Source organism: Orbicella franksi, unplaced genomic scaffold, assembly GCF_964199315.1.
Source record: "Orbicella franksi unplaced genomic scaffold, jaOrbFran1.1 SCAFFOLD_76, whole genome shotgun sequence".
Classification (NCBI taxonomy): Eukaryota; Metazoa; Cnidaria; class Anthozoa; order Scleractinia; family Merulinidae; genus Orbicella; species Orbicella franksi.
In genome coordinates this window covers 44,157-67,000 of record NW_027671103.1, presented here as the reverse complement: position 1 = coordinate 67,000, position 22,844 = coordinate 44,157, and the positions used below count along the sequence as shown (strand labels likewise).

Here is a 22,844-nt window from a genome sequence, read left to right as displayed (position 1 = left end):
ATCATGTGTTGATCTTAGGTGATTGCACTGTTTTAGGCCATTGGGCCATGCCATTTTTGTACGGGACTGCCCGTTTATCATGTGTTGATCTTAGGTGATTGCACTGTTTTAGGCCGTTGGACCATGTCATCTTTGTGCGGGACTGCCCGTTTATCACGTGTTGATCTTAGGTGATTACACTGTTTAAGGCCGTTGAGCCATGCCGTTTTTGTGCAGGACTGCCAGTATATAGTGTGCTGAATACAAGATTTAGGCCTCTGGGCCTTCCTTATGTTCTGATCTGCGTGTTGTTGCTTTTTTGTTTTTTCTAATTGTTCTCACTTTTTTTTTGTTATCTTTCAAGTCTACAAAGTGGATGTGTGTTTACTTCAAAGGTTGCCCACTAAAGAGATCCAGACGGCTTCGCAAGTCAACGGAAGCTCTTCCCTTGCGTTCCTCTAAAGCAAAGGCCCCTTCAACAACAGAGCGTTATTCAAGTGACTTTCAAACATTTAGAGAATGGTCTTCGCGCTTTGAGGAAGTCGCTTGTTTGCCGTCTGATGAGACGTCATTTGCTCCTTATTTGGAGTATTTTGCTGCAGCAGAGTTCCCTCTACTCCACACTTGAGTCTGTCTGTTATGGCATAAATTGGGCACACCATCGGTATGGCTTTCCGATTTGTGATTTGACTTGTGATACAAGTGTTCTCGAGGCGGCTAAAATTGAGCTTACAAAACCTGTTTCCATAAAAAGGGGGGCGCTGTTACTCCCGAGATGATTTTGAGGATATATAATAGGCTTGCGCGCCCCAAGGCTAATCCCTCTAATCATCGCTTAGCTGCAATTTGCGTGACTGCCTAATCGGCTTTTCTCCGCGTCAACGAGTTAGCTTTCGCTGTTGTGACGTTAGTTTTTGCGATGCATTTGTCAGAATTTATACATGTGAGAGCAAAACAGATGTTTATTATATGTAATTTTTAGTTTTAATTTTATGAATTTATTTTCTTCAAAGATAGAGCATATTTTGCTCTCAAAGAATTTGTAGTAAAATAAAGTTTTGGACTTGGCATGCGTTTGCGGAACTAGGATATCTTATACACTTGTTTGATCTACATAGCTTAAGAACAGGGGCCGCTAAGGAGCAGACATCAACAATCTAGACTCTTTATGTCACGGCAGATGGGAGACTGATCGAGCCAAGGATGGCTAGCTACGGCTATATTACGATAAGTTAGAATCTTTACTTTCAGTTTCTTGAAGTTTGCACACTTAGATTCCTTTGTTCTCTTTCTTTATTTTCGAAAGCGGGCATCAATAAACGAGATGCCCGCCCCTGATGCTGTGTTTGTGTTTATTAAGATTAGTTACAAAATATTTTATAATCGTTTCAGGGTGATTAGAGTATAAATATATTTTGTAACGTTTCGCTAATTACACTGGAGTATGTTCACTATGTATGGTTCGTGTTAACTGTAGAAGTATTTTAGGCGTGAATCCCTAAGGGGCTAGTAGGCTATTTAAGAATTTGTAAGTTATGCAAGAGCCACTCGAAGGCATCTCTTTCAACTTTGCTTTTTAATTTTTCTGTTTATTCACTGCTGTATTTTCTTTATGATGATGTAACGCTCGCTGTATCAATAAACGAGATGCCCGCCCCTGATGCTGTGTTTGTGTTTATTAAGATTAGTTACAAAATATTTTATAATCGTTTCAGGGTGATTAGAGTATAAAGAGCCTTAGTTTGTAATGCAACGTTGGCACTTATTTCATGGTTCTCGACATGTGTTGCAGTTGAACCTTCTCTGGGTAACTGAAAGTATATCTTATGTTGAGAAAGCTCGTGCATAACCCAGTTTTACAATTTCCACCTTTTGTATTCCCTGTGTAACGTAAAGGAGCGGATAAAATAGATGGGAAGGTAAAACCTTTTATTTTCTCTGTAAGTCAAAAACAATGGAAACTGGAAATTCAGTAAACTTGAGTGTCAAGAATTAATAAAGAACACAAAGAAATATCTTCATTCAGTTTACCTTTTGTTTCATTCAAAAGCAAGGCACTCTTTTGTCTTTTAGACTGCAGAACCAAGTGAGAACGATTCTCTTGTTTTGCCGCCATTCCTCGGCTACTCTCCGCCAGGTGTGGTGCCAGCCGCTGACCTGTTGTATGCAAACTACGGTACCGTGGACGACTTTAAAGAATTGGAGAAGAGAAATTTGAACTGCACTGGAAAGATTGTGATCATACGATATAGAAAAATATTTCGAGGAAATAAGGTAATATTCGATTGCCAACCACTTTAACTTGTGTCTCATCTCCTTCTCTCCACACCTCCTTCACATCAGTAATCCAATTCCTTGCTTTCTCAAATTGTATCAAAATCAAAAGGTGGACAAAGTATGAAGCAAAAAACCACATGCCACTGGGTGGAAGGAGCTGGGGGTATGATACACAACATGAAAAGTAACCAGAGTACTTATGAGCTATGGTTTGTGTCAAATCTCCCTTAGATACCTATTGAAAATATAATTGAAAGGATATTAGTGTTAGAGTAACAAGTGCACATACGAAGCAACAATATGACAGCTAAGGTTTACTTTTATGCAATTCTTGTAACAAGGTTCAAAATGCAGAAAAATGCGGAGCTGCTGGCGTACTGTTGTACTCTGATCCAGCGGACTACTCTCCAGAAGGCATGAACAACACGTTCCCAAAGACATGGTGGCTCCCTGGGACTGGCACCCAAAGAGGAACCATTAGTTTTGCACATGGCGATCCTTTGACCCCACTCCTCCCCTCCATAGATGGAGTTTACAGAATAACCAGAAATGACACTGACGCTTTGCCCAAAATTCCCGCGCAGGTCATCACTTATGATAACGCAGTTGAATTCTTGAAACGCCTTAAAGGTGGGGAGTAACATAATTTAATAACTTCTCAATAAATAAACGTTATCCTTGAAATTGTGAGACAATTACTGGACATAGTTGAGAAGCTTATCAGTGACAAGAAGTTAAACAATTGTTCATGTCTAAGGCAAAGGGAAATATCTTATGATAACCGAGGTCAATAATCATTTCATCATTCGACCAGCAAGATTTTCTCTTCAGATCTTCCTGATTAACACCATACTTAACAATGTACAAGAGCGGACCGTAATATGCCAACAGTTTCTGATATTTGCAGGTATCTCAAATGCGTTTTTTGTTTGTTTGCTTTTTCTTGCTTCAGGTGATCAAGTTCCTCCAGAATGGACGGGTGGCTTAAACATCGTATACAGGTTTGGACCAGGCTTCAAAGATTCAGAGTTAAAAGTCAGACTTGAAGTCAACAACCAGTTCGTCACAAAACCTGCATTTAACGTGATTGGAACGATTTTAGGAAAAGAGGAACCCGACCGCTTGGTGCTCATGGGTAACCACAGAGACGCGTGGGTCTTTGGCGGAGCGGACCCATCAAGCGGAACAGCGGTTATGATGGAAGCGTCGCGTGGTATCGGAGAACTGCTGACCAACACTGACTGGCGACCTAGGAGGACAATTGTGTTTTGCAGTTGGGAAGCTGAGGAATACGGTCTTATTGGCTCTTACGAATGGGTGGAAGAAAATAGAAACGTGCTCAGGGACCGTGCGGTGATGTATTTGAATGTTGACTCTGCCGTGAAAGGGAACTACAGTTTTGGGGCCAATGGAAATCCTGGCTTGAAGTCGCTTGTTTATCAAGAATCCGCGTTCGTGAAGGATCCCAATGCGCATGACAAAGAGGCAAGTCTGTATGACCACTGGTCAATACAAATTCCATCTTCCACAGAACCTGGTAAGCCTCACTTCGGAACTCTGGGTGCGGGATCCGATTACGTACCATTCAGTCATTTTATCGGAGTACCAAGCATTGACATGAGTTACAGATTTAAGAGCATGGGCAGAACCCTTTTTCCTGTTTATCATACAGTACATGATACATTTTACTGGCAGAAGACCTTCAACGATCCACATTTTACCACTCACTTGTCAATGTCCCAAATCGTAGCCAGGATTGTTCTTGAGGCTGCTGACACTCCCATCCTTCCTTACAATCTGATGGATTACAAAGAAGCCCTGGAAAGTAACTTTGAAGCGCTGGAGAAATACTATAAGTCATTACTTCTGCAAGGGAATGTGACCCTGGACCACCTGGCCAGTCAAATAAAACAATTTTCAAGAAACGCAGTGGCATTCGAAAAGAGAAAGGCCGAGGCCCACGATACCAAAGACTTTGCCAAACTACGCATCCTCAATGATCAGATGATGAACATGGAGCGCGCCTTCATTTGGCCCCTTGGACTGCCAGGGAGGAAACTTGTTCGTCACGTGCTGTTTGCACCTCAAAAGCACAACATCTATGGCAGTTCAAGCTTCCCGGGAATCACTGACGCATTGTTTGATATTGAGAAGACCAACGACTGGAAACTGGTCAAGGAGCAAGTGTCCATCGCTATAACATGCGTGCGAGAGGCTGGCAAGATTTTGGCGACAATGGACTAGTAGAGGAGAGTGTCACACAGTTGTCAAAGGTTTAGTGAGATTGACTGATCTAATGTGGAACAATTGAGTTAGATAGTTTAAACTGTAGCTTTGGGTTTGTACTGAAGCGTAACCAAGTAATTTCAAGTGAAATTTCCCTCAAAGTCATTTAGATGTGCCAGCTCTTGTTATCATTGGCTGCTAGTAAATGATACAAAAGTAAACTCACACTCCCTGAACTCAACAGTCACTCAGCAGCCAATTCCCCTTTTACAAAATGCATGCATAAAGGCTTCAATTCACTAAAACGTTGAAATATAGAAGCATTATGACACTTTTTTCTTTAAAACACTTGAGGAAAGGCTGTTAATTGAGATGTCTTTGATGTTAATGCAAAACGTATATTCGAATTAGCAGAAAAACGTTTGTCTCTAGTTACTAGGTACCATCAAACACGTTTGTGAAATTCGCCTTAGGTGCATTCCAAAGCTTTGCAAATAGAAATCCAACGATTATTTTCTCGATGCGAACCTCACCGCATTAGTTTAACGACATTCATTTGCATCTGCAGTGCATCCTTCAACCACAATTACGTTTTTCAGATGACAACCATTAAACGCACGTTTATAACTTCGAATAAGAGATGAGTAGTATTCCGCACTGGCTATGGGCTCCTGATTATAATTATCAATAAACTAATAGGGAGTGAGTTATGAAATGCGCAACACAAGCATGGCGCAAAACGATCTTGGCAAAGCAAAACAAGATGGCCATAAGAAAACCGTGTCCGATTCACCGAATACTAAATGAGCGACAAAAAGAGACCTAAAAAAGAAACCACGTTGCAGCCGGTTGATTACTGCCAGGTTTCGTGTTCGCAAATCCCTTACTGGAGGGCGTTGGAGAGAGGAGGAAGTGATGAGAAGCTCCTTGGAATTTTCGGTTGGGATGTGTGCCCCATGACTTCAAGTTGTTCTCAAACGACTCAAACCCCTGAGCCAGTTCCATTTTCTGACCCGGAGGTCTCCTCTTTATTTCGTTTTAAGCTGTCTGATGAAAAGAGACAAATCCGTTTCCGTAAAAACGCTCTTGTGGTTTCCCTAAAAGTATACTCATTTCTACGTTTCAGCAGCCATCCCCAGGCCAAAACTCTTTGAAGCGATCGAGGAGTACTCGCCCTCCCCATAACCCCCCCGAAGTTGTCCCAAATGCCGAAGGAGTGAAGAAACGAGAACCGAATGACATTTTGGGCTGATAAGCAATTAAACAGAGAGACATCCACGTTCGTTCACAGGGTCGCGTGACAAAAAAAAAATTACGAAGCGCAATGCTCCACTAATTTATTTCCAAATGTCCTCAATTTGAGTCACATCCTGTAGACGTTTCCGAGTCTCAATCGTGGAAAAACTGCATCCGTAAACATCCAAACGCATTATACAGTAACACATCTGGCAATTTTAAGGGCTTTCCGTGTGTCAGTACGATTTCCAAGTTGTAATGCTGACTGTGTACATAACGCACGTCGGATAGGAGAGAGACAATTTGATGTTCTTGTAAAAGCAAACTTTCTTGTGTCATCGGGTTGCAAGGCGTCTCGTTACCCAATTAGTGCCTGATGTGAGGTTCAATCATAATGTGGTCACTTACCGGAGTTTAAAAGTAGTTGAAAATTTCAAATCAACAGCCTCAAGAGTGGTTGCACTCGCCTTCGAGAGATTCTGTAACTGGGGCTCAGTTGAGCAAATTAGCTTAGTGGCTCAGTGGGAGAGCAGGACCTTCTGGAAACTTTTGATATCAATTGGCACACACGACGGGACTAATCCCTACGACTAGTCCCTGCGACTATTCCCTGCAACTAGTCCCCTGAAAAGTTTACACGAAGGGACTGGTCGCATGGACTTGTCCCTCAAACATTTCACACGAAGCGTTTGGAGGAACAAGTCGCAGGGACTTGTCCCAAAAATTCAAACCAGTTTGACTTCGTGGGACTAGTCGCAGGGACCAAATTTTAGTCCCTGCGACTAGATTTTGTTGTAAAAATGGCCAGTTCACACCATGGGACTTGTCCCCGCGACTAGTTGCGGGGGCTAGTCCCTTCGCACTAACGGGAAACGAGAAACGGGAAACGGGAGCTATCGGGAGGTATCGGGAGGAAACTAGTCTCCTCCGCAGCCGTTTTATGGGATGTCACGCAACGCTCCCCCCAAAAAACGGCTGCGGAGGAGACTAGGAGGAAACGGGAGGTATCGCAATCTAATGTTCCCATGCAAGCGATTGCTTCCGTGAGAGAGAGTTGACTTATTACAAGCCGCTTGTCTGCACGCTAGGATATAATTGACCCTTCCTCTTATCAAAAAGTTTTGGGTAGAGTGTCTGAAGTCAGTTCAAACATATCGCGTGATCTTACATAAACTAATTATAAGTGGCTGGTGCTACACAACGACAAACAGAAAAAAAAGAAGAAGACTAGTATATAGATAGATAGGTATGAAAGAAACACTCCGAATTAAGTGAACTATCTCTAATTTCAATTGACTTGTTTTTGACTTCAGTAGCGCATATCACTAGGCTGCGATTGGCTGACACTGCTGAACGGTGACCTCGATCAGTTTAATTATTCTGATTGACGCTGAACTTGCTGAAGTTGTTGAGTTGTGAAGTTGTTGTTGAGCTACGTGCACTAGGTAGTGGCTGACTTGATGAGTCATGGCATCTACTGAAACCTTTGATTTAACCACCAATAAACCTGTAAAGCGGCGAACAAATCGCTTTTGGTGCCTAGTGGCCCTGGGAATATTGGTTGCTCTCGTAATCTTCTTCGTTGGTTTCCTGATCGGTTATTTTGCAAAGAAGGCGCCAACGAGCAAGACGGTGAATTCATCCGGGAAGAGCGAGAACGGAGAATATGACTACAAAAAATACCACGAACAGGCGGTTAATTCTCTCACAGCAGAAAGCGTGGAGACGTTTTCTCGGTAAGTTGTAGGTAGAGCTTTGCGGATACAAACATGCAAAAACTTTATTTAGTCTGGAATTTGCAGATCAGTTTCAGACTGATGCTTATCTCTTCCAGCTACCTTTTAATAACTGAATTAACTAGCTAATTATACATAACTGAAGAATTCGATTAAGGCCTTGAGCTACTGTCATTTTCTTTTTCATTCAAAGCTTTAGCCGATCTACGACATCGTCAGGGTATGTAAAGAAAATATTCCACTATGCGTGATACAAAAGCGATGTCACGAATAATTGGAATATACACGAATAATAAGAAATACTGTAGCTCAAGGCCTCAATCGAATCGTCCAATTTATAACAATGCTACTGAAGGATAGCTTCAAACTTATATAACTGAGCAAACCCATATGACCGTTGATTTGATCTCAGCGTAGATTCGAACACCCAAAACTGCTCTGCAGCCCCACAAAATTACATAACAACTCATACATTAAACAGACCATAAACAAAAGAAAGTGTCTGTCTGTATCATATCTTAGTGCCTATCACAGAGGGTCAAGAGATTTGGCATGGCATGCGGACGGCGAGAAAAGGAAAGAAAAGAAAGCCTTATTAATCTACAGCAAATGCATCAGATTTCCAAAATTTATTACTAAAATACTGAACCTTACACTCTACTTAGAATCTTTATCCGAGCTAAAACTAAAAGACCCTGAACATGATGCCATGACGTCATCAAAGCTATAAGACCTGCAAAAACATATATTTTATCACAAGTTTTCAGCTCGATAGCATCCTGAGACCAGGAGAAGTTAACTGCTTATTTATCTTCGATAAAAATTCAAATTCGTGTGTTCTTTTGTTCAATGTTCGATTTTACTTTTTCGTGGCGTGACAATGAAAACCAGCAGGATGTGTCGACATTTACATTTCACGCACTTTTCTGCCTCCCACCGAAAATACTGTACTAAAACGAGTCTCTAGAAGTTATTTAAGGCTGACAAATTGTAGGGCCTGTCTCTTTCTTGGCCGGTTTTTCTGTACAAGGATGTAGCAGAGGAATAATGCAATGACGATCCCCCGCCCATTCTCCCTGTAGACCCCTTCGTAATCTTCCCGTAAGTATTGCCAAGCTGAAGTTGTCTGCCAATTCACTGCCAATTCCACCTCAACCAATTCGAATTAAAATTGAGTAGTCGAAATTACTGTATAAAATCAGTTACATATCCTTACCAATTGTTCAAAAACATTTTTTAGCTGCATGCAAAGCTATCAATTTGCACCAAACACTCACGTAAATTTATAAAAAGATGTTGTAAATATCTTTGTTCAGAAGTGAATAACTCGTCACATGAGTTTTCAATTGACACCAACTTGGTATCATTTTAAAGCTTACCGTCTTATTAGTCCATCTCAACAGCTTCTACACCCATCTCAACGCAATTAATAACGAAAACTTTCACCCGAACATCGTGCTTTAATAGCATACACACTTGTACTGGCTATTCCGGAAGTGAATAACTCGACACGTGACTTTTCAATTGACACCAACTTGGAATCATTTTAAAGCTTACTGCCTTATTAGTCCATCTCACGGCTTCTACATCCACCTCAACGCAATCATTTTTTAAAATAAAGAAAAGGACACGATCGCATGGCGTGTTGCGTTTAAAGACAAAATGCGAACCCGGTATTCTTGGTTGGTGATTGTAATCAGTATCAGTGGAAACATTGTGAGATGAAAAGTACGAGAATTGGGAAAAAACATTATCATCAACGACCATCAACCGTCGGCTTTTAGTGGACAGGAGCGAACGATTGATGTCACTGCCACCCCAAAATCAGTTGTTTACGTTGTCATTTGACCGACGATTGTAATCATACAGACATTCCCCATTCCCAACATCGCGATCGATGAAAATTACAAGTTAGTTCTCTACTTGTGATAGCTTTACTTGAGTTTATCTTCTTGTGCTTGCTAGTTTATCCTGTGTTCACAGGGCAAAGTGCGGTTCTCAATCAGTTTTTTTGATAATAGCCGTTTTTCAATAATCGTTTTTTAATAGAGTGTGTGCAGGTGACGTCATCAAATCTAAAGAGCTCCTATATGTTTTATCCCCATCAGGTATAAGAGGTACTAAATTTATATCTGTTTACAACTTTCCAGCTCAATAGCGCCTTTGTTTGGAAACCAGCGTATTTTGAATTTCGGAGTTATGGCGGTGCGTGACATGAAGCTAAGATCGTGTTTGTCGAAAAATAGACGCATATATCTCGTGATTGTTAGCCATTTTAGGAGTTAAAGTATTAGGAAAAGTGCTTGTGTAAATGTTTTTTGGTTCGGTTCAGATAAGCAGTTGTCTAGATAGCGAAAGTAAGTTCCAGTTGTTTACACTATTTTCCGGGCGCCATATTGGAGGACTAGGCTCTATAATTTTGCACGGAACATTTCGACGAATATCTCAACTTTGGAACAACCTTAAACTTTGAGAACTGTCCTCTTTAGTTATCGTCTATAATATCACAATTTCTTGACTTAATCCACTGATTGGTTTTTGCACTGCATAAAATCGTCTGTACAAGGAGCCTTCCTCAGGTCGCACACAGTCAGTACTTGGGTTCACATTAGACCACTAAGTCTGACTTAGTAAGCTCTTAAGTCGACTTAGTGAAAATGACAGGTGTGAACCGCTAAGTCACAGAAGCGTGATTTCTGTCTTAGTGTCGGCAAACTCAAACGATCTAAGCCGTCCTTAAGTCTGTTTCAAACATGACTTAAGGCTGACTTAAGAAACCTGATAGCAAAAAAATTTCAAAATCGTGGGTTTCATCAGATAGAGATTCCCGCGTTAGGCACGAAAACCAAAGAAATCACGACACGGCTTCTTCTCACGAACAAAATTAACTGAAGATGCATTACCGAGAGGACGAAACGTTAGAAGGCAATTACGCTACGGACTTTTCACCTTATGCGACGTAAGTTGCGTGCCTTGATCACTTTTTATTGGCCTACACAAGTGTCATTTTCTTTTCTTATGATATTCCTCGCCGATTTCCCAACAGATCTGAAGCACGAATGCCTCATGTTTTTAATGCGGCTTCACCGCCTCAGTTTAGTTCGTCTCCTTCTCCATTTATGCCACCATTTGGAGCTTACTATCCACCCATGATGGCTCCCATACCAGTGCCTCCAGGTCCTTCAGAGCTGAGCAGCGCCCCAAGTCCGAATTCAGAAGGGTCTAAGCGCACAAGGGCCGACTGGACCAGAGATGAAACTAGCGTATTGCTGGAGATTTGGGGTGCCCTTTACGATTCCCTGAAATCTGCTTCGACCGCTCAAAAAAAGAGTCTGTGGAGTCAAATTTAAAAAAAAATTCAAGACAAGTGCTGCGATCTGGGGATGTCATCAAACAAAAACCTGGATCAACTCAAGAAAAGAATAAAGAACCTGGAATATGAATACCGCCAGGTGAGAACGAAAATGGCTTCCACTGGAGAAGAGGGCGCTAAGAAACTTCAAAGTAACTGCGCGTTCTACGAAGAACTAGATGATATTCTAGGGACGCGGGACGCTATTAACCCCGATCGCATGACCATAAGTTCTTCAAAGGTCATTCCAAAGAAGAAGTCTCCCTCAGCAGGACCAGTCACGAAAGAGGGGGAAAACTCATCATCAGCCGCGAATTCTGATTCTCAGCAGCCTAGCACAAGTTCGGCCTCAGATGAATCACCACCGAAGTCGCAGCAAGTCCCACAAAAGACAAAAGGGAAAGCACCCAAGTGCAAAAGAAAGGAGCCAAATGACCAAGATGAAGACCCCTACATGAAGGGAATATGTGACATGTGGCGTCTTTCCATGGAAAAGCAAGGCGAACGCTTCAACCGCATCATGGAACTTCAGCAGGCTGCTATACAAAGCCAGACAGAGCAGACCAAGGCTCTTGTGTCAGGCCTAAAAGACATTTTAAAAGACTGTTTAAAAAGTGACTAAAAAGATGTTGCGTGCGTTGCCGATTAATTTGAACATTTAAATGATCTGTTGTTGTTAACTAGCTGGCTTCGCAGAAGTTTCATTTTTTATTTGTGTTATGAATAGTAGAGTAACAGGTATTCAATCTTTTTGAGCATTTTATTGATTGTAACACAGCTTCTGGGAAAAAGAAATGCAAAATTTTAAAAAATCAAGCTCAATAAATGCGCGTTTTATAAAGAAAAACATTGTCACGCCATTGAATTACAGTGCGTCCTATGGTGCGATGAGGAAGGTGGCTGAATTAAAGTACACCCTGAGAAAGTAGATAATCTAGCATAGTTTGGCGTGTAGCTGATCCGTCTTGTGGTTCATCATCTTCGTCTGCGTCATTTTGATCGTCTGGTGGTGGGCGATCGTCGTCATCATCAAATGAATTCCCTTGCATTATACAAAAAATTATGTAAAACACATGCTGCTGTCACGCTTCGCGGTACGGAAGTGTGACTTTGTTCAATCTTTTTCAGTAAAAGCCTCCAACGTCCTTTCAACAAGCCGAACGTCCTCTCGATCACTGATCTCATTGCACTTAATTTTTCATTAAAGCGTCTTTTCTGAGGCGAAAGGCGCCCTCTGTTTGAAAAGGGCTTTATTAGCCAGTTTTTCAAAGGATAAGCACTGTCACCTACTAGCATTGGCCTCAACAGTCCCCCATAAACCATTCTTGTAGGTGCTGATAAAATTTCTTCGTTTTCTGCAAGGTCAAAAATTCCACTCAGTCGTAGCACTCTTGCATCGTGAATACTACCGGGATAGCCCACTGCTACATGTTGAAAAAGCAGCTACGAGTTCACTGTCCCTTGCAGGTTGATGCTATAATACTGTTTTCTGTTAAAGTAATCTTCCTTGTTCTCCGGTGGCGCGTTGATTTCTATGTGGCAGCCGTCAATTGCTCCTACAATTTGTGGAAACTTGTATTCTTCTTCAAAGGTGTCCATCGCTTCTTGCACTTCGTCTTCAGTGTAAGGGAATCGAATGAATAAGTCCTTTTTTCGACACAAAGCCTCCTCGAACTCACGACATATCACTTTAGCTGTAGATTTTCCCAGGCCAAACTGCAGTCCACATGACCTATAACTGTTTCCAGTGGAAAGTCTCCAAACACCAACAGCAACACGCTTCTCTACAGACACAGGCTTTCTCAATCTCGTTTCCTGTCTCGTCAGATCACCACGAAGAAGTCGGCAAAGCTCGTCAAACGTTTCACGTTCCATTCGAAAGTTTGGTCTCCAAAGAACATTCAGCCGAGGTGATGCTAGCATTACATCTTCTTATGTGCCGAAAATTACCTCGTCTTCGGTGAACACTCAAAAGTACAGCGGTCAGAAAAACCAGGCTTTCACTCTCTTGGACAAAATCTTCCATCATTCTTTCACGAAGGAACATAAGATTTTGTAAGGTTATTTGGCTGATCAACCTTTGTAAATTGAATAAACAGACGACAGTCGCAATTACAGCGATTTTACGGCTTCTCGGTCTCATTTTGATCCGCTCAACTTCTTCGCTAAAATGGATCGTGACTACCTCACCACATTTGGGACGTTACTTACCTTATCTGTTATTTTTATCGTTAATGATGACAGCTTTGCACGGAAAGAATTTGTCTTCTAATATATGGCGGTCTGAACGCTTAAGCGGACTTAGGGTGACTTGGCTTGACTTAGGCTAAGACAGACTTAGTGCCTAGTGTGAACCTAACAAGTATATCTATTGGTATAAGACAAATATAAGGATGCGGCAGGAAGTATAAGGTCCGTATAATGATCAGTATATTTCAGGGTTGGCCAAGAAAAATACCAGGATCTTATACACTTGTGGCAGGATTCCTTATATGTCATTATACATGTCAGTATACATCATGTATACTGTGTGAAACAGGAGGTATACTGGCAGGTCCGTGGAAGGTGTGTATACGGAATTTTACAGTTGCGGCAGGATTCCTTCTATGTCAGGTCAAATGTCAGTATACAGTACGTATACTGGGAGAATCAAGGGGTATACTGAACGTGGCATGGACGGGATGTGTACTGATTTCGTATATCTTATGGACAATGACCCCTGGTTTTTAGCTACAATGAAATTTGTTTTCGGGATTTCTAGTGGCAGGTTTTATGGGTATTCATTTTCAAATCTTAGCTTAGAAACTGATCGTAAACAAACACCATTTACTTGTGTTCCTCTGTGCTGTTTATTTAACATTTACAAATAAAAATCTACTTGATTACTATCTTCGTGATCTCCTGAATGTGGTCGAAGCTATTTCATGCTTCTTTAAGTCTTAGTCTACATGGAGTTAGAACTGTAATTGTGATAATCAAAAAAACAACTATTTTTCACATAAAGTAAAATGTCTTCCAATGACGTTTCGGGTACACGTCGAAATAAGTTAAAGCAATATAATTTAGTAAACTTCATCAAAATTTAAATCTGCATCATCTACACTCTGATCACTTTCATGATCTTCGTCATCACAGGCTTCGTTGTCATTTCTGTCAAAGGAAAAAAACATCCTGAAACGAACAACGAAATGCACGTCTGAAAATTTTAGTTTTCGCGTAAAGAGAAATAAGCTCCGTGAATTAATTTGGCCGATTAAATTAAAACCGCGAGCCGTTAAGTGTCAGAGTCCTGGCTTCCCTTGATACGCCGCACATGACGTACCCAGGCCATGATTTTTCCTGACACGCCGCAACGGACGTATCAGGATCGGAACATGGCACTCTCCGACACGTCACGTTTCTTGACACGTCACGTTCTGATCTCGGACACGCCAAGTGTCGAGGTATTCACGGCCACACAAATCCCACGTAATTACTCATTTCACGCAGCTTATTGATATCTCTGCGTAATGCGTAAAGGAACGTACAGATACGTTATGGATACCTTTACGCAATGCATAAAGAAGCGTTAAGCTGCGTTGTTGATATATTTACAGGATGCTTAAGATACGTTAATGATACCTGTACGAAATCTGCAAAGTAGCGAAAAGACGCGCTAATAATACTATAGCTGTTTATCTGACTTGAGGCTTCCTTTACAGGTAAGTTCTTCCGTAAGAAGCACTCATTACCACAGGGTATATTTTTCAAGTCAGCTCTGTTTTCAGCAACCGGAGCCTTCATTTCCTTCATTTCTGATGCAAAAGAACAATCAAGTTGAATTTACTTTGCCAACTCGTGTAATGTTCCCTTACACTAGGTATAAGGAAATCTCCACAAGACAGTATACATTAGTATAAGGATACATACGTATACTGGTCATTATACAGACCTTATACATATAATTCAGTATACATCATTATAACTCTCCGTACACATTATGTATACGGGCTCATTATACCTCCTTATACATGCCATTTCATGCAGTGTTGATTTTATTTTCTATTGCGTGACAATGCACACACTCTGTAGCTTTGGTTGTCTAATTAAATTTAACGTCACTGTTTATTCTTATTTCTGTCGGGAACGTTTAAACATACTTGTGTAAATTGTCCACTCAAGTATCCTCTTTGAGCATTTTATTAAAATACAAATACTTTCAACAATCAAAATAATGAAATCTGCTGAACTTTTTGTCTTCCCTTTGTTGGATTCATTTCCGGCGGTATCTGGTTCTACAACACGGACAAAAAAAATTAACAAGATCTTTAAACTATTACGGTTATCCTTAAACCATTACCACATTTTCAGGTTTGTAAATTTCAATGGCAAAAATTCATTCATTCCGCCGCTGTCTACGCAATGTTACAGAGCAATCGAATAAAGTAAGCACACGAATGACAAGAATGTAAAGAATAAAGCCTGTCCACTTGATTGCCGGATTTGGATAACACTTAAGGTCACAACAATTCCACGAAAGGTACGTATGACGTTTGTTCTAATTCTATAACGAGAAATAGAATAGCGAACTTCAGGAATAGCGAACTTCACCAACTGATATCCTTTAAAACGCAACTCTCGCCAACAGGCAAATGTAAAAACACTAAGGTGAGATCCTGGAGGGAAGGATATCTTGAGTAAATTCCTTTAACTTCGAGCAGGACAAAAGAACATAGTACGATCTAGCATATAAAGTTGACATGTACCTATTTGTTTACTTGTACATTATAAATCAACATGTCACGATATAACGTAACGAGCTCAAATCTTATGTTACAGCTTTACGAATCTCGCACGATTTGGAGACAGTACCGTTTTGCCCACAGGGTGATGTAGGTAAGCTGCACTGAGTAGAGATCAGTGATGACTCGAGGCCGATACAATACCTCAATGATTAGTAGATTTAAATTATGAATTTCTTACCATGCATAACTGACTTATACTGAATTCGCTGCAGTGACAGCAGAACCCAAAGAAAGCTACCAGCAGGGTATAAAGACGCAGCCCAGACGTCGCTCAAAATTAAAGGTTGGTAATGAAAATTCTTAGCGAAGGGAAAAGCGAAGGGCATAGGAAAAATAACACTGGTGATAGCAGAAAGGCTAAAATGTGCATATGTGCGTCTGTGTGTTGATCCTTGAACGTAAGCACTACATGGCTGAATTGTTTGGGTTATCTTCATTTTCTTGCATTTTAGAAACCAAACCATCAATATCTCCTGACTGTGAACGTGTCAAGTCATTAAATATAGTGAGCAGTAGTTTATTTAAAGTGGTACGCACAGAGGTATATTAACTCACATATGTTTTCTGTTATTCCTTTATGTAGTCAAAGTCACTGAAAACGTCACTGAAAACGTCACTTAAAAAACTAATTTGAAATTTGTTAACAGGTGAAGAAAAGGAAATTAGCTGAAAGTATCACTAATGAAATGAAAGAACACGAAGCGAACCAAGTATCCAAAATATTATGCACACCCACAGAAGGTACAGACGACACTGCGGTAATTAATCTAGTAGTTGAAGACACGGAAGAAAAAGAGTTGGTGGAGTATCGCTTTAAGGTGACCCCCAAGATGGTGGAAGAGAGGGTGAAGGCCATGAAAGATTATCTTGTGGAGATAGCAGGCGTCCCACCATCAGAAGATACGCCCCTTCCTCACTTGGAACGCCACCAGCATGGTTGTTGCTTGGAGGATACCAGAAGCATTACAAGAATCTGCCGGGAAACCTACGATTTGGGCGCCAACACATGTTCTTATTACATCTTCCCAGATGTAATGCTTCATTTGGAAAACCTTTTCAAGGCAAAACCAAAACCTAGGAAAGGCTTTGTCCCAATCATGGCATGCATGGATACTTTTTTGAAGTACGACTTGCCGGATTGTATCCCGGACCAATGCTATTATGTGAGTACCGTTCTCGTTTTTGAGACAGTGACGAAAATCATTACGGACTTGGAAAGATGCTCGTACGAGATGGCGACAGGGATCGGTCTGGGGATAAATGTGCCAACCAAGACACCCTATGGCATTCGATGGGATACTTCCATTGAAGAAAAGAAGCAGAGAAGGGAGCTTGCCAGGTCACAAAGAAGAAACAATCGTAAACAGCTGACACCCAAGAGACTGTTGCGTTCGAAAGGAAAAACCCAAGATTGATTTCCCTATTTAACGATGTTTAGTTGCATCTAACGCGCGCTCCATGGTTGTAACCAGAACTTACTCTGACCTGATGTTCTCTTTCCATTGATTTTCATTTGATTCTTAATGACATTAAAAAACTTCAATAATACACCGCTGGCAAATAAAAGTTATGAGTATCTTATAGAAAGCCCGTTGAGATGGGTGTAGAAGCCGTTGAGATGGACTAATAAGACGGTAAGCTTTAAAATGATACCAAGTTGGTGTCAGGTGAAAAGTCACGTGACGAGTTATTCACTTCCGGAATAACCAGCACAAGTGTGTATGTTATTAAAACACGATGTTCGGGTGAATGTTTTCGACATTAATTGCGTTGAGATGGGTGTAGAAGCCGTGGAGATGGACTAAAAAGACGGTAACATTTAAAATGATGCCAAGATGCTGTCAATTGAAAAGTCACGTAACGAGTTATTCACTTCCGGAATAGCCAGTACAAGTGTGTATGCTATTAAAGCACGTTGTTCGGGTGAAAGTTTTCGATGTTAATTGCGTTGAGGTAGGTGTAGAAGCCGTTGAGATGGACTAATAAGACGGTAAGCTTTACAATGGTACCAAGTTGGTGTCAGTTGAAAAGTCACGTGACGAGTTATTCACTTCCGGAATAGCCAGTACAAGTGTGTCTGTTATAAAAACACGATGTTCGGGTGAACGTTTTCGATATTAATTGCGTTGAGATAAGTGCAGAACCCGTTGAGATGAACTGATAAGACGGTAAGCTTTAAAATGATACCAAGTTGGTGTCAATTGAAAAGTCACGTGACGAGCTATTCACCGTCTGAACAAAGGATATTTAAAACATCTTTTTATAAATTTACGTGAGTGTTTGGTGCAAATTGATAGCTTTGAATGCAGCTAAAAAATGTTTTTGAACAATTGGAAAGGATATTGAACTGATTTTATGCAGTAGTTTCGACTACTGAATTTTAATTCGAATTGGCAGACAGTTTCAGCCGGTCGAATTGGCAGAGGTGGAATTGGCAGTGAATTGGTAGACATCTTCAGCTTGGTATATGTATTTGTATCGTTACATAACGCTTCTTCGTGCCCCGTAAACGGTGCGTGATTAACCAACGTAACCCAAGTAACGATTGCGACGAAGACTAAATAATACCGGGAGGCTGGCATTAGGTATTAGTTGATGTGCGTGACTTTTCTCGCATGTCGTAGTCATGGAGTGTATCATTTTTGCAGCAATTTCACCAAGCGTCCTCACATTGGTGGCGGCGAAGAAAATAGGAAGCTCGGCGAATACATTCGTGACAAGTGGATCAGTTATAAGTTTGATCACGTGGAAATGGTTAGGTATGACGTCCTGTTATCCATGCCACCAAGGGATAAACCAAACGTCGTCAAGATCCTTAACACAACAGACGGAAGCGCTCTCTGGAACGTAGAGGGCCCGGAAAAGGTAAGGAATCTCTTCCTGGGGCTGGTTTGACAGACTTGTCTAGACTATCGTCAGTAATACCTGTCTTCAGGTGAATACTGAGAGCCTTCGTTCGTAATGCAACGTTGGCACTTATTTCATGGTTCTGAACATGTGTTGCACTTGCACCTTCTCTGGGTAACTGAAACTATCTTGTAGTTGAGAGAGCTTGCGCATAACCAAGTTTTAAATTTCCACCTTTTACATTCCCTGTGTAGCGTAAAGGAGCGGATAAGATAGATGAGAAGGAAAACCCTTTATCTTCTCTGTTAGTCAAAAACAATGGAACTTGCAATTCAGTAAACTTGAGTATCAAGAATCACTGAAGAACACAAAGAGATATCTTCATTCAGTTTATCTTTTGTGTTATTCAAAAGCAAGGCCTCTTTTGTCTTTTAGACTGCAGAACCAAGTGAGAATGATTCTCTTGTTTTGCCGCCATTCCTCGGCTACTCCCCGCCAGGAGTGGTGCAAGCCGCTGACCTGTTGTACGCAAACTACGGTACCGTGGACGACTTTAAAGAATTGGAGAAGAGAAACTTGAACTGCACTGGGAATATTGTGATCATGCGATATGGAAAAATATTTCGAGGAAATAAGGTAATATTCGATGGCCAACCACTTTAACTTGTGGCTCATCTCTTTCTCTTCACATCCCCTCCATATCAGTAATCCGATTCCTTGCTTTCTCAAAATGCATCAAAATCAAAAGATGGAAAACGTATGACGCATAAAAACCACATGCCTTGGGTGGAAGAGGGAGGGGGGGTATGATTCACAACATCAAAAGTAACCCTAGTACTTATGAGCTATAGTGAGAGAGCTTAGCAGTATCGGATTTTCTACGTAAGAAACCAACCCTATCATGTCTTTACTTCTGCCAAATCTCCTGCAGATACCTTTTGAAAATATAAATGAAACGATTTTAGTGTTACAGTATCAAGTATAAATACGAAGCAGCAATATGACAGCTAAGGTTCAATTACTTTTACGCATTTCTTGTAACAAGGTTCAAAATGCAGAAAAATGCGGAGCTGCTGGCGTACTGTTGTACTCTGATCCAGCGGACTACTCTCCAGAAGGCATGAACAACACGTTCCCAAAGACATGGTGGCTCCCTGGGACTGGCACCCAAAGAGGAACCATTAGTTTTGCACATGGCGATCCTTTGACCCCACTCCTCCCCTCCATAGATGGAGTATACAGGATAACCAGAAATGACACTGACGCTTTGCCCAAAATTCCCGCGCAGGTCATGACTTATGATAACGCAGTTGAATTCTTGAAACGCCTTAAAGGTGAGGAGTAACATAATTTAGTAACTCGTTAATAAATAAATATTATCCTTAAAATTGTGAGGCAATTATTGGACAGTTGAGAAGCTTATCAGTGACAAGAAGTTAAACAATTGTTCATGTCTAAGGCAAAGGGAAATATCTTATGATAACCGAGGTCAACAATCATTTCTACATTCGACCAGCAAGATTTTCTCTTCAGATCTTCCTGATTAACACCATACTTAACAATGCACAAGAGCGGACCGTAATATGCGAACAGTTTCTGTTATTAGAGGGTATCTCAAATGCGTTTTTTGTTTTTTTGCTTTTTCTTGCTTCAGGTGATCAAGTTCCTCCAGAATGGGCGGGTGGCTTAAACATCGTATACAGGTTTGGACCAGGCTTCAAAGATTCAGAGTTAAAAGTCAGACTTGAAGTCAACAACCAGTTCGTCACAAAACCTGCATTTAACGTGATTGGAATGATTTTAGGAAAAGAGGAACCCGACCGCTTGGTGCTCATGGGTAACCACAGAGACGCGTGGGTCTTTGGCGGAGTGGACCCATCAAGCGGAACAGCGGTTATGATGGAAGCGTCCCGTGGTATCGGAGAACTGCTGACCAACACTGACTGGCGACCCAGGAGGACAATTGTGTTTTGCAGCTGGGGAGCTGAGGAATACGGTCTTATTGGCTCTTACGAATGGGTGGAAGAAAATAGAAATATGCTCAGGGACCGTGCGGTGATGTATTTAAATGTTGATTCCGCCGTGAAAGGGAACTACAGTTTTGGGGCCAATGGGAATCCTGGCTTGAAGTCGCTTGTTTATCAAGAATCCGCGTTCGTGAAGGATCCCAATGCGCACGACAAAGAGGCAAGTCTGTATGATAGCTGGTCGATCAAATATCCATCTTCCTCAGAACCTGGTAAGCCTTACTTTGGAGGTCTAGGCTCGGGATCCGATTATGCACCATTCAGTCATTTCCTCGGAGTACCAAGCATTGACATGAGTTACAGATTTAAGAGCATGGGCAGAACCCTTTATCCTGTTTATCATACAGTACATGACACATTTTACTGGCAAAAGACCTTCAACGATCCACATTTTACCACTCACTTGTCAATGTCTCAAATCGGAGCCAGGATTGTTCTTGAGGCTGCTGACACTCCCATCCTTCCTTACAATCTGATGGATTACAAAGAAGCCCTGGAAAGTAATTTTGAAGCGCTGGAGAAATACTATAAGTCATTACTTCTGCAAGGGAATGTGACCCTGGACCACCTGGCCAGTCAAATAAAACAATTTTCAAGAAACGCAGTGGCATTCGAAAAGAGAAAGGCCGAGGCCCGCGATACCAAAGACTTTGCCAAACTACGCATCCTCAATGATCAGATGATGAACATGGAGCGCGCCTTCATTTGGCCCCTTGGACTGCCAGGGAGGAAACTTGTTCGTCACGTGCTGTTTGCACCTCAAAAGCACAACATCTATGGCAGTTCAAGCTTCCCGGGAATCACTGACGCATTGTTTGATATTGAGAAGACCAACGACTGGAAACTGGTCAAGGAGCAAGTGTCCATCGCTATAACATGCGTGCGAGAGGCTGGCAAGATTTTGGCGACAATGGACTAGTAGAGGAGAGTGTCACACAGTTGTCAAAGGTTTAGTGAGATTGACTGATCTAGTGGAGAACAATTGAGTTGGATGGTTTAAACTGTAGCTTTGGGTTTGTACTGTTGCGTATTCAAGTTTTTTCAAATGAAATTTCTCTGAAAGTCATTTAGTGTCAGAGATGTGTGAGCTCTTGTTGTCAGTGACCGCTAGTAAATGATACAAAAGCATACTCACACTCCCTGAACTCAACAGCCACTCAGCAGTTAAGTCCCCCTTTACAAACTGTATGCTTAAATGCTTCAATTTACTAAAACGTTGAAATATAGAAGCATTATGACACTTTTTTCTTTAAAACACTTGGGGGAAGGCTGTTAATCGAGGTGTCTTTGATGTTAATGCAAAACGTGTATTCGAATTAGCAGAACGTTTGTCTCTGGTTACTAGGTACCATCAAACACGTTTGTGAAACTCGCCTTAGGTGCATTTCAAAGCTTTGCAAATAGAAATCTAACGATTATTTTCTCGATGCGAACGTCACTGCACTAGTTTAACGACACTCATTTGCATCTGCATCCTTCAATTACAATTACGTTTTTCAAATGACAACCATTAAACGCACGTTTATAACTTCGAATAAGAGATGAGTAGTATTCCGCACTGGCCACGCGCTCCTGATTATAATTACCAATAAACTAATAGGGAGTGAGTTGTGAAATCCGCAACACAAGCATAGCGCAGAACGATCTTGGCAAAGCAAAACGAGATGGGTATAAGAAAACCGTGTCCGATTCACCGAATAGTAGATGAGCGACAGAAAGAGACCTAAAAAAGAAACCACGTTGCGGCCGGCTGATTACTGCCAGGTTTCGTGTTCGCAAATCCCTCACTCGAAGGCGTTGGAGAGAGGAGGAAGTGGTGAGAAGCTCCTTGGAATTTTCGGTTGGGGTGTGTGCCCCATGACTTGTTCCCAAACGACTCAAATCCCTGAGCCATTCCATTTTCTCACCCGGAGGTCTCCCCTTTATTTCGTTTTAAGCTGTCTGATGAAAAACTCTCTGAAGCGATCGAGGAGTACCCGCCCTCCCCATAACCCCCCGGAGTTGTCCCAAATGCCGAAGGAGTGAAGAAACGACGAACCGTTTGACATTTTGGGCTGATAAGCAATTAAACGGAGAGACATCCATGTTCGTTTATAGGATTGCGTGACAAAAAAAAATTACGACGCGCAATGCGCCACTGATTTATTTCCAAATGTCCTCAATTTCAGTCACATCCTGTAGACGTTTCCGAGTCTCAATCCAGGAAAAACTGCATCCGTAAACATCCAAACGCATTATACAGTAACACATCTGGCAATTTTAAGGCTTTCCGTGTGTCAGTACGATTTCCAAGTTGTAATGGTGGCTGTGTATACAACGCACATTGCCATCTGCATACGTCGGATATGAAAATGACAATGTTCTTGTAAAAGCAAACTTT

General features: G+C 41.4%; 3 protein-coding genes and 1 pseudogene across 3 annotated transcripts; 3 read left to right on the top strand and 1 right to left on the bottom strand.

Annotated features, from left to right (window-relative positions):
* Nucleotides 1–343: 343 nt before the first annotated feature.
* Nucleotides 344–5,902, top strand: LOC145477537 (N-acetylated-alpha-linked acidic dipeptidase 2-like; the record flags this gene model as incomplete). The annotated part of the gene is made up of 5 exons (XM_081455537.1): nucleotides 344–567; nucleotides 1,695–1,704; nucleotides 2,053–2,253; nucleotides 2,598–2,886; nucleotides 3,209–5,902. Coding segments are annotated over 5 exons (2,016 nt in total), but the record flags the coding sequence as incomplete, so codon positions are not given.
* Nucleotides 5,903–6,687: 785 nt separating this feature from the next.
* Nucleotides 6,688–22,644, top strand: LOC145477545 (N-acetylated-alpha-linked acidic dipeptidase 2-like). Its single transcript, XM_081455546.1, has 5 exons — nucleotides 6,688–7,454; nucleotides 18,239–18,455; nucleotides 18,873–19,073; nucleotides 19,483–19,771; nucleotides 20,092–22,644. The coding sequence occupies exons 1-5, from the start codon at nucleotides 7,186–7,188 to the stop codon at nucleotides 21,381–21,383; spliced, it is 2,268 nt and encodes a 755-aa protein (XP_081311672.1). The 5' UTR covers nucleotides 6,688–7,185; the 3' UTR covers nucleotides 21,384–22,644.
* On the bottom strand, nucleotides 11,836–15,629 carry LOC145477546 (uncharacterized; annotated as a pseudogene).
* LOC145477540 (uncharacterized) lies at nucleotides 14,181–18,175 on the top strand. Its single transcript, XM_081455541.1, has 4 exons — nucleotides 14,181–14,274; nucleotides 15,625–15,681; nucleotides 15,803–15,873; nucleotides 16,238–18,175. The coding sequence occupies exons 1-4, from the start codon at nucleotides 14,181–14,183 to the stop codon at nucleotides 17,003–17,005; spliced, it is 990 nt and encodes a 329-aa protein (XP_081311667.1). The 3' UTR covers nucleotides 17,006–18,175.
* Nucleotides 22,645–22,844: the final 200 nt, after the last annotated feature.